Source organism: Penaeus chinensis, chromosome 5 (assembly GCF_019202785.1).
Source record: "Penaeus chinensis breed Huanghai No. 1 chromosome 5, ASM1920278v2, whole genome shotgun sequence".
NCBI classification, from domain to species: domain Eukaryota; kingdom Metazoa; phylum Arthropoda; class Malacostraca; order Decapoda; family Penaeidae; genus Penaeus; species Penaeus chinensis.
In genome coordinates, this window is record NC_061823.1 from 7,557,900 (window position 1) to 7,570,369 (window position 12,470).

Consider the following 12,470-nt stretch of genomic DNA (forward strand, 5'->3'; position numbering starts at 1 on the left):
TAAACTTATCTGCATGGTACCTAAATTTAGTTGTGCCCTTAAAATCCCGATTAAGAAAATTTCAAATGATAATATAACAAACAATATGTGTCTCCTCAGTTCCTGGCAGACCACATAGAGACCAATTTGCTTTTTAAAGAAGACCGTGAATGCCAAGACCTGATTGTAGAAGCCCTCAAGTACCACCTGTTGCCCGAAAGAAGATCCACGCTCCAGTCGCCCCGCACCAAACCACGGAAATCCACCGTTGGGGACCTTTATGTTATTGGGGGCATGGACTCCAATAAGGGTGGGTGGAGAGGAAGTAAGGTTAAGTTAATTTTTAGTTTATTCCTTTTTTTTTTTCCTTTTTTTTTTGCCTGGTTGGCTCTTTTTAATACAAACTGCCACTGTTTATGTACCGTTGGTTAAGATGCAGGTCGTAAAGGATGCAGGTATTGTCTCGATTTTAATGCTTTCTTAGATGTACAATCTCTCAGGAAGTTCCTTTGGCTTTCCTTTCATTTCTTTGAGATGTCTTACCTGCTTTATGATCTCTTTTTCTGTAGTTACCTTTCATGAATATACTTGTAAAATACCTTTCTCACCACTGGATAGTGTACTCCATTTGTGGTATATATTCATAGAAGCAGGGAGTAATTTAAATATATTAGATACATGGCTTCTAGTAAAGTGTTTACATTCACTGCTTTACTACCTGGCAACTATTTGTATGAATTTATTTTTGAGAATAATGATGCATAGGTTTGTATAATACCTTGTGAATATAACCAGTAAATTCATACTCACATGGGAGAGGTGGAGTGTGGTGAGCCTTTCAAAAGTGATTTTTATATCTTTATTCTTGGATCACTATTGAAATGAGATGTCATGTGCCATTATGGTGATTAATGATATAAGTTTTATTATATTTGAAGTAAATTTAAAATGTTGGATATTTTACCTCTATACTGTATTCTTTACTAACCATTTTAAAGGTCCTACTTTTTTTATTGATGCCAAATGTTAAACATGGTTGTTGCTGTGCTTGATAATGTAAACTGGAATGAATTTAAAATTATAGAATCTCTTTAAGTTTGATATTCAGAGAAAAGAATAAAACTCCATTTCAGTCAAGAAATGTATGCAGATGATTTTTGCCATTGTTTGTACAGAATCCAGTAGGTTTTAGTAAAAATCTATTATTGAATAACTGATATAAAGGTAGATGAACAGTTGGCTGTAATGTACCTTGCTTGGTGGTGGGTCAGACCTTTGTCTATAACTGTATCTGTGTATCTATATCTTATCTCTCAACTTTGAAATCAGAAAGAAAGCAAAATATTTACACAACAACTTTTACATCCTTGGAATAGGTTCTACAGGCATTGAGAAGTACAATCTCCGAACAAACACGTGGAACACAGTGGGAACTATGACGGGCAGGAGGCTGCAGTTCGGAGTGGCTGTTCTGGATGGGAAGTTGCATGTAGTTGGAGGGAGAGATGGCTTCAAAACCCTGAATACTGTTGAATGCTACGAACCAACAACAAATGTCTGGACACAGCTGCCTCCCATGTCCACTCATAGGCATGGCTTAGGTAATGCTGAGATGGAAGTTAGAGATGTCAGTTGTTATTTGATTTATATATTGTTATTATTTCATATTAACTGTCTTAAAAGAGGCTAAAATTTTCTTTAAAGCTTTGCAAAAAATACAGAATAATATGTCAATATGAGACTGTTATGATAATAAGCTCATATTCTGTTTTCATATACAAGGATATTTTTATTTTGACTGCTGAAAGCATAAATGATGATAACAGTTATAATTTTTTATTTGTATTTTAGGAGTGGGTGTTCTTGAGGGACCTTTATATGCTGTTGGAGGGCATGATGGATGGAGTTACCTGAACACTGTTGAACGTTGGGATCCCCAAGCAAGGCAGTGGAGTTATGTTGCGCCCATGTCAACTGCCAGATCCACTGTTGGAGTGGCTGTGTTGAATGGAAGGTAAAGAAGAAATTATCCCATTATTGTGATATTAGGCTTTCATTATTTTAAAAAGTTTGTTTACTGGAAGTCTGAACTTAAGCTGGATTTCATGTTCTTGACATAAAGGGATGAAATAACCATCAATAAGTGTATAAGTGTATACAGAGCATTTTTGGTAAACCATTAATCCTTTTTTCATATGTATGTTGATGGATAAGAGAAATATCTAGAATAGACTGTAACCTGTGTTCATATCCTGCCTTTCATTTTAGACTGTATGCTGTAGGTGGAAGAGATGGATCATCTTGTTTAAGGACAGTAGAATGCTATGATCCCCACACAAACAAGTGGACTCCATGTGCTCCCATGGCCAGGAGAAGAGGTGGTGTGGGGGTGGGAGTAGTGAATGGATTCCTCTATGCTGTGGGAGGGCATGATGCTCCTGCTTCAAACCCATGTGCTTCCAGATTTGACTGTGTTGAAAGGTAAGTGCACAGGGTGAGGGTCAGATATGTGTGTGGAATTTTTCTGTTTAAGGCAGGAACCAATTACTGATGTAGAAGACAACTAATGTAGAAGACAAAAAGACATTTTTATATGCTTCGTAAAACAATTTACAGAATGCTACATGTAAAAGAAAAAATGGCCATTTGATTCATCAAAAAGATAAGAATATGTTTTGAGTGATATTCATAATAGACAAAATGTCAGTTAACCCCTTCCCGACGGGTCACACCCTGAGGCGTAATAACAAACCACTTGATATGTGGCGTGCGGCTGTACGCCGCGGCAATGCGCCAAAGCATTGCCATTGATCTCCAGAGCTTAGAGTTTTTTTGTTTTTTTTTCACCCGTCATTAAGGACTTAACCCCAATGATCCAGATGACATGACCCTCATGTCATGAAAAAATTTGGCATGTGGGGTGGGTGCTGTGAGCATGATGTCATGGGAAAATCTGGCTGTGACCCAGAGTATCCTTTTCCTTGCAGCATAGGGTTGAATCATATATATCACAAGGTATAGCTGGAGCAATGGTTGGACTGCAGGTCATGTAAGAATATGCCAGTCAACAACAGCATGTTTTACAACCCTGGCTAAAGGGCAGTCAAACCAGCTATTGTAGGCTAAATGGCTAAATGGGGTTGGAAAAATGAACCAGTTCCTTAGTTTTCATTTTTGTAAAATGATGTTCAGGGATAATGCTGTTATTCTTTATTTGTATTCCTTTTAGCTTAATGCACTCTTCAAATGGAATTTTTGAAAGTAAAATGGTAAAAATTATTTCATTATTAAATGCATCACAGTAGTTTTAGAAAATATACAGTTGCTTCAGAGATGGAAATTCTATCCTTTATTGACATTGCTGTTGTTTCCAGATATGATCCTGCTACTGATACATGGACACAGGTTGCATGTCTAAGTTTAGGCTGTGATAGTGCAGGGGTGAGTCTACTGGGTGACCGTCTGTTTTGCGTTGGAGGTTATGATGGCCAAACCTATCTCAATCTTGTGCACGCTTATGACCCTCAAACCAATGAGTGGACGCAGGTAAGAGAGATGTCAATTTGATGTCTTTTTAATTTTATTTATCTATTTATTTTATATATTTTTTATTCATTTATTTATTTATTTTTATTTTTTTGAAAGCAATTTCCAGTATAATATTTTCAACATGAAAATAAATTGATGTATCAAAACCAGTCAAATACTACAGACAGAAGATTTTAAGACATATAAATAATTCCATTGCAATGACAGACTCATTTAAAATATGTTATTTTTTCTCCAGATGGCTCCATTGCCCACAGGACGCGCTGGGGCTTGTGTTGTAGTTGTCAAGAGCACTCACTGACCCAGGTTTTCCTATACTGGAGTCTAGAGCTACTTCCATTAATGGGTACTACAGGGCACTCAAATGGAATACTGCGGAAGACACCAAACAGTAGAGATATTTTGGATATGAATCTGCATTTGTGTCTTTGCAATGTTTGATAGATTTTTTGAAATGTTTTATGCATTTTGCAAGAGGCTTTATGATGATGAGACTGTTTTTTTGCATTTCTTATACTGTTTCATCAAATTATTTTATGATATATAGAATATAGCAGTATAACTGAAGTCTCAGTGCAATACCACCAGTGATTTTTATCTTGAAGTTATTAAAAACAAGGAAAGAATGTTGTAGTCTTATAATGGTCCAGATCTCAGTTGAGATACAGATTAAATTTTTGCTTTATTATTTACACTTTATTGTTCATATTCTTATAGATTTCTATATAGAGTACTGTGATATGAAAACAATATCGCTTTTCCAAACCATCTCACTATTTGACAAGATGCCAGTAATCAGAGCTTGAGATTTTTGTGTCAAGCTACACTTAACACTCCAAATTGTATTCAAAGACATTATGTTAGCCGTAAAGATGACACAGAGTGCTTCTGTAAGATTCTCCAGAGATATTACTCTGTGCTGATACCTTACAGTGTTTGCTCTTTTTTTTATTCACTGAAAGCAGATATTGCCAGGTCATAAAGCACTATGGAATTGGCAGGAAGAACTGCATTTACATTTTGAATTTAGTGTTGAGTTTAATCATTTTTCTATAGTAATTCATCTGTTTTTTAATTTTGTTAATTCATATGATTACAAGATTAATTTTTTTTTAGACTGGACTGATTGCAGGCAAGCATGTAAATAGGAAAACAAAACCATTTTCTCTTTCCCAGTGATAATTGAAAGTTAAAAGTTTGACCTTAAGAGTCAGTCAGTATTTAAATGATTCATCCATTTTTTTTTTTTTTTCTGAAGAAGAAGCTTTTGAAAGTTTCCTGAAAGTACTCAATAGTATTTATCAGGAATTAGGTATAAAACCTACAGTAACAAGCCATGCATACATTTAGTGTCCATTTCTGTAGTATTTTACACTGTAGATGTTACTTTGGCAGATAAGTATTTTTACATTATTACACAGTTCAAAGTTCATTAATGGCTCTAGTTTTTAGGATATAAATTGCTAATAATGCACATCTTGTTAGCCTCTCAGTCAAACCTATAAAAGATATTGCATTTTATAAGAAAAAGCATTAGTATGTAGAAACACACATGGAAATTATTCATGAAGAGGAACAGTGCATTCCAAGGACTTACCAAGGAACCATTGAGCATTGACTGAACTTTGAAGATTAAACGTGATAATAGCAGGTAGTTTAAAACTTAGATGATAGTGTAACTTTGTGATATTAAACCCTCCTCCTTTTCTGAATATGAAAATCGCAGTTTGTAAGATAAGCTGGGACATTTCGTTCCAAAAGACCAAGTTGTTTGTTGACTCGTGGAGAGGGGACAAGGACTTTTTTCTCTATCTTCTATTATCCAAAGCCATTATGTGGTACAAGTTTACTTTGGAGTTGGTACTGTAGCTATATGAATACTAGATGTATCTAAAAAAAAAATTCAGTACAAGGAAATTTGGATAATAGCTACTGGCATTTTCCCCTCTCCAAATACAATGTTTATCTTTGAAAGTGCTCACTTCCACATAGACAATCTCACTCTCAAGGAGCTATTGGCTCTGGTGTCCCAGGCAGTGGCACTTACCCCATGGAAAGCCACCTCCAAATTGATATTTTTCTCTCTTTTTTTTTTTCCTATTGATTATGACATCTACACTTTGTGTACTGTATTTTAGTAAGATTTGTCATGATTTGATGGTTTTGATTGTGTTTCTTTTTTTATGCAAATTACTTTTTACCTTCCAAAAGTAAATATTTAATTGGTAGAAATCATTTACAGTAGAGAAAAGAAATGAAAATTGTCAAAAGTATAGCAACAAGTAAGTGAACATGTGATGCAGGGTAGAGATTGAGGAGACTAGTGTGGTGATGGGTGCACTTAGAAGTTAATTGTAAAGGCTACTGCATTTACCCAGGGTGAGAATATTGATCATAGGAAAGCTTTAATGTTTTTCTCTTGAGAAAAGGTATTGATTACTAAATGTAAGGTGAAATAAGAGCAAGAAAAGAAATCAGGACTTCATCAATTGTCTATCATGCTATTGTTTTTTGGTCTTTGTAAGAGGATTTGTGAATAGGTGCTAAATTCAGTGCTTTATGTTTCATGTTTTGATTTGGAAAATTATGAGGAAGTTGTAAAGAATTCATTAGAGTTGAAATGGAAAGGAAAATTGAATATATTTTATAAGGTGTGAAATTAGGTTATAGATTCATTAAAACAGAAGTGCAACAAGCCATGGGCAAAAGCAGTGGAAGAATACATTTATCACTTTGAATAGTTATTGAACAATCAAGGTTAAGTATGTATTTTTATCATTCTAAACAGGAGTAAAAGATATTATAAAGAAGTCTTGTTGGTTCTTTATGTTATAGCCTGAATTGCATTTAGTGTAGAAACATATAATTTGGATAAGGCTGATGTAAATTAAAGCAAACCTGTTTGGTATTGTAGAGAAAGAGAGAATTCCTATCAAGTGGTGTATCTGCATCTTTCAGGACAAGGTATGTGCTAAACTAGATTGATCTCTTATTTTGCATTAGGTAAATGTGCTGTAGAAGGTTATACAGATAATCTGCTACAGTTATTATTTAAACACTAAAACAGTATTTATGGTTTTGAGAGATTTTTTTGTTTCTTAAATACACTTGCATTGTTAACACATGTACTGAAACAGTAAATTATTAGATGAAAGAGCTTTCATATTAGAAAACAATTGAAATCTATTAATCAGTGATTGGAAATAAATTGTAATACACATATTTGATATGCTAAGTAAATTTAGAAGCAAGAGGATTGGTGTCTCTTGCAATATGTAGACACTATAGATAACAGTAGAAACTCTGCATCATAGTTTTGTAGAAGCTTATGCATAAATGGAAAAAAAAAACAAATCCTCACTCATGATAGTTGTTAACAATTTTTTTTTTAGTAAAGTTCCCATGTTTGCTGCACTTTTGTAGTATAGATATTAACTGCACTGCCAAGGATAGATATAACATCCCCAGGATAATTAACCAAATGTACTACTCTAATTAACAAAATAGCAAAGGCAAAGAAGCTCTAGGAATTACCATAATAGCATGACAGTGAACAGTGTTATAACCTCCCAGTGCTCATTTGGTCAAATTAGTGAAAGGGTCTTCCTCTGTGAATTTACTGAGCATTTTGAAGTTGTCACTTTGAAATTTATCTCTGTTGGATATTGAGATTTTCATCTTGTGTTCTCATTAAATATTCCAGGTGCTGTTTCAACTTTCTTCTTCTTTTTTTTCTTTGTTATAAGAATTGTAATTAAGTATAGTTCATATATAATCACTACCATTAAAAATAGCATCTATTCAGTTGCACAGTGAAATTATTTGTAAGGAATGCGAGTCTAAAGGGTGCTACACTTGCATAGGATTTGTGCTTTTTGTCATTCCTGTAGTTTTCTAAGCCACTATGTTCTGTCACTCTCATAGGAAATTATGTACAGTAGCTTCCTGAATGCCAGTGGGATTTACATGATTCATAATATCAAATAGCAAGAGGGATGAGATCCTGTGGGTTTTGCTCCTGGTACTTCCAAGAACACGATGGAATGTGATAGATTTGCATTTGATTTTGTTATGCTGCAGTACAAGGGACCATTGACAAAAGCTTCAAAACATGAAGAAGCTCATGTGCACTAATGTACTTTCTTCATCACTTATGTGTCTACTGCCACCTTCTTACTTCCTTACCATATGCTCAGAACACTCATAATAGTGTAAACCATGCTGAGAGTCCTTGAAAGTCATCTTCAGCATTGTGTATTAAATTTTATATCACAAGTCTTAGATCTGGTTCATGCCATATGTGGACTGGAGAACATTCAGCTGCTGTACTAGTAGCTTATACTTCCATCCTGTTACAAAAATCAAATTATTTCATATGATATGGTCATAAGTAGAGAGGATGAATTCCTGATGTAAGCAGAAGTATTCCTTGTTTAGTCAGAATTGGCTAATGGAAATGGTCTAAAAAACCTTTGCCTTTTATTCAACAAATTTCAGTTGAAGTACTTGAATATGATGTACAGTTTTTCCCATGTTCAAAGTATATGGGTTTTATAATGCAGATTCCCAACACCTGACCTAACTGATTATGCATCAGATTCTACTTTATATGTCAGCTATATACCAGTAGAATTAGGAAAATTCTCACATGTAAATTTTTCAAGTCCTTGTTATTGGCAGCTAAACCTAAAAGTATGTAATGATTGTAGAACTTAAGCTCATGTCCAATGACCAATGTAAGTCTTTCACTTTTTGACCTTTATAACTTATTCTGTGGGTAGAATAAGAAGACATGAAAAAGATTACAGTAAGCTATGTTTTCAACCCAAGAGAGTGATATCCACGATGTATTCACTGACGTGACTATGGACATCATACAGCTTTAACAATTCAATCTGGCAACTCAGTTGATTTGCTGTTCAAGATTTTATTGTATCTGACATGGGATGTAAGGAAGGTACCTGGTCCCCTGAAAATGCTGTCTTTTAAGATTACAGTAGTTTTTACTGAGGAGCTTCTTTCTGATTTGTCATGAATTCAACACAGAAGAAGCCAGTGCTTCATGAATATATATTAGTATGAAATAGATTATTCAGTGTAGTTAAGGGAATCTTCTTTTTAGTTCATACTTTAGATTCATTATACTAAATGTTAGATTGTTGACTTTCCTTTTGATCAAATGGTCTGTATGATCAAACTGGTCAAATTAACTCTTAAGGTAGACATAAATAATGTGTTCTACTCACTTACAGTGTTATAGAATTGTATTTGATTAAACATGATTTGCAATAATGAAGATTTCATGAATTATATATTTTGTGTATTTAGATTCATAATGAATATCATAATATTACTGGCACACATTTTACAGCATTTGGAGAAAAAGCAGTTTAGTTTTCCCCCAAAAAATGGATGGTTTAATGTTGCAATTGAGTGGAATTACTGTTCAAAGCTATATAAAGTGTTCTTACTCTCAGCCAAATGATGTGCTCCTCGTAGCTTTATCAAAGATTCTCTGCTGCACTGTAAATATGTATTTACTAAGAATTCACATCCAGCAGACATATAAATCTGGTGCACTTTTGTAGGGGTGTGTTTTTTTTTATTGTTTTGAAGGGCTCTTCTCTTCTGACCTGTGGTCCATTTCTCACTATACAGGGTATTTCACAAATGTCTGATAATATACTGCTCATATTTTTCTTGGACTGGCTTCAAATACAAATTTTACTCTATTTCTTATTCAGGTGTCAATGACAGAATTGAAAAATGTGATATCCCTATGCTTAAATGGAAGGCATCATTTAATATAGATCTAAATGTTTTATAAGTGTTTGATATTTTGTAAATGTAAATGTTCTTGTTGCAAATAGAGGAGAATTTTTCTTTTCTTTTCTTTCTACTGGCTGAAACAGTAGCATTCCAGTCAAAGACGTGATAAAGTTATTTTATGTAAGCATGAAAGAATTTACTGGTTATTTGCAAAGAACTGTCAGGCCATTCATAAATGGATAATGTATGGCTAGAAAGAATTTACTGGGTTCTTAATGAACCAAGATTCTGAATTCCACCTGTGTACAGTGTGTGGGTATGCATTTTTCATATACAGTTTAACAATGTGTGAAGCTGAAGATTCCATGCTAGTAATGTTTCCAGTCAGCTTTAAGAAGGCATTAGTTGTAAGTTTTCCAAAGTTCCAAACTCAACCTTCAGTATTGTATGTATATGTTAAGTATATTCCAATGAAACCTTCTGAAATGGTATGGTAGTTATCAATATAAGCTTCAAAATATGTCTTTAAAAAATGTCAGATGATGCAGTATTTTGTACATTTTTAACCTGTGGTTGTGACACCTTCCCATGTATATGTGTTGGTTCAGATTCAATGTTCATGTTGATAGTTGTATGGTGATATGTTTTGACTTTCCTGATATTGATTAAAATTACTGAAAGTAAATGGTACCATTTGGAATGATTATGGTATTGGAGTTAATAGTCCCATTTTATGATGCAATGTTACAAAATTTTCAATAGTGAGACAACTCATTTAGCAATTTTGCATGTATTAGTGATTTTTATTGTAATCATTATGAAGTCTATTATTTTACATGACATACCACAGTCGGTCAGTTTTGATTGGTTTTCTTTTGATGTATCTACTGTACTTTCACCAGAAGTACTGCTTTTTTGTTCCTTCAGCAAAGATAGATAATATAGTGCTTGTTTGCATTTCTTTTTAATCATAAGCTCTCCCCATGTAGGCCTTAGTTGCTTGAGCACTGACATTGCAGGAAGCATTGAAAACACAAGACTAAGGGCATTTTAACAGACATTAAAAGCAATTTAGGATACAGCTGGTCTTGTACAGTGCAGTTTTTGTGTTTGTTCTTTTATGTCTCAATTGATATGTTATCCTTTGACACATTAGATGTTTTGTCTGATACCAAAATATTTCAACATTGCACTGATCAGAAGTTACAGGTGAGTTCATGAAAGTATATTTTCTTCAGAAAAATGAGTACACATTTTAAAATGATTATAATGTATTCCCTCTCTGGGAATTGAGGTCATCATTCAAGGATTTATCAGCCACTTATCCCTCAGACTTTAGTAGAATTATCTTTTATGACAGGTATTAAGATAGTTATACTACTTTGGGATTTTCTGTATGCAGTAGGCAAATCCAGATTTCTTTAGAGAGAATAAGTAAATCAGTGAAATTTGTATTGGACAAGGCCTAATTGTATACAGACGTCCTCTCCATATTAACAAAGTACATCAGCTTTAATTATCAAAATGATAACAGTATCTAAAGAACTCTATGTTTTCCTTTGAGGGCTGTAGTTTTTATGCTGTCATTATTTTAAAATAAAGCAAGAGTAACCATTTAGAAATTCATATATGATGTCTGTAATTTTTTTAAAAATTAATCAAATATTAAATAATATGATGTGTATTTAGCAATAATTTAACATTCCTTGTATTCTGTAGAAGACTAAAAATAGTCGAGAGATGTAGAAAATTTGGATTCGGTTCTCTAACTAATATTTTTAATTTGGATGAAATATATATGTGATACTAAAAGCATAAAACTTCACTAAAAAGGTTTTAGTAATTTTAATACATCTTTCTCTTTTGCAGTGACATATTCAATGTATGAGTAGTCATGTTATTAATGTAATATTTAAAGGCTAATGGTAATATCATCTCCTATTTTGTGAAAATCACATACAGGAGTTCAGTTTGAAAACAGTCTATTTCATATGTAAGATGCTTTTAAAATCTCTATTTTTTTTTGTCACTGATATAGATCCTTTGAATCTGTGGTATAAGTAATGCAGTGTGATATATATGTATTTTTTGCATTAATGTATTTTCTCAATTTTTCTCGTTAACGTATAATTCGGTAGGCCAAATTACTGTAAGCATGATTATTAGGAAAAAATACACTACAGTGGAACAATTTAACAGATATTGCCTATTGCACATTCATTGTTAATATTGAACATTTATTGATATGGACCATGTCTTTCATAACTGTAGTATCATGTAATACCAAGAACAACAAATTGTAGTGTGCATATTGCAACCATCACAACTTAGGCATCATGGGGATGGCTTGTTTAATAGCTTGTACAACTATCACTAAGTGCATTCCCAGCTCTCAGGCTCAGCAATAAAATATGTACCGATGATCGTTTTTTTATTTTTTTGGGACAACCTTAACATATGTTTATATTTTTTATTTGAATTAAAATATTTCAGAATATTTTAAACGGGACAAGAAATGCAAGTCTCTTGACAAAGAAACAAGCATGAAAAGAGAGAGAGAAAAGAAAACATTAGAAGAGAAAGATAAAAAAATCATTGCTTATCCTATTGGTGACAGAAAAAAAATCTATCTGGCATATGTTATTATGAAAAAATGTAATGATGAAATGGGCAAAGGTATCATCAAAAATCAGACAGATGCAGGAAATTCTCTTTTTTAATTAAAGTGAAACTTTAATTTATTTAAAGATGACTAAGCACTGATCAGCTGAGTATTAAAGTGAAGTTAGTCATGTCTTGAAGGGACCAGAATTGCCAAATAGAATCATTACAAAATATCAATATAAGCGCACGCGCGCGCGCGCGCGCACACACACACACACACACACACACACACACACACACACACACACACACACACACACACACACACACACACACACACACACACACACACACACACACACACACACACAAATTCTCTCTCTCTCTCACTCTGATCTTGTATGTAGACAGATGCCTTCAGAGGAGGTACCAAAGGCATGACGGAAGAGTAAAAATCCTAAACAGGGTTGGGGCAAGCACGCAGCCTTGTTTCACTCAGCTGCATAGGCCAAAGCCCTCAGAACACCTGCCAATGAACTGTACGTGCCTTACATGTCACCGTGAAAAGA

General features: G+C 33.8%; 1 protein-coding gene across 2 annotated transcripts in view; it reads left to right on the forward strand.

Moving 5' to 3' along the window:
- The window catches only part of LOC125026019 (kelch-like protein 5), a 46,768-nt gene extending 35,048 nt beyond the window's left edge, over nucleotides 1–11,720 (forward strand). The window contains exons 7-12 of one of the 2 annotated variants that reach the window (XM_047614396.1): nucleotides 100–289; nucleotides 1,356–1,580; nucleotides 1,831–1,993; nucleotides 2,248–2,460; nucleotides 3,354–3,525; nucleotides 3,767–11,720. In XM_047614396.1, the coding sequence (XP_047470352.1) occupies nucleotides 100–289; nucleotides 1,356–1,580; nucleotides 1,831–1,993; nucleotides 2,248–2,460; nucleotides 3,354–3,525; nucleotides 3,767–3,829 (1,026 nt within the window). In that variant the 3' untranslated portion in view covers nucleotides 3,830–11,720. Of the gene's footprint in view, nucleotides 1–99; nucleotides 305–1,355; nucleotides 1,581–1,830; nucleotides 1,994–2,247; nucleotides 2,461–3,353; nucleotides 3,526–3,766 lie in introns of both variants that reach the window. The other variant, XM_047614395.1, reaches the window with a different exon arrangement.
- Nucleotides 11,721–12,470: the final 750 nt, after the last annotated feature.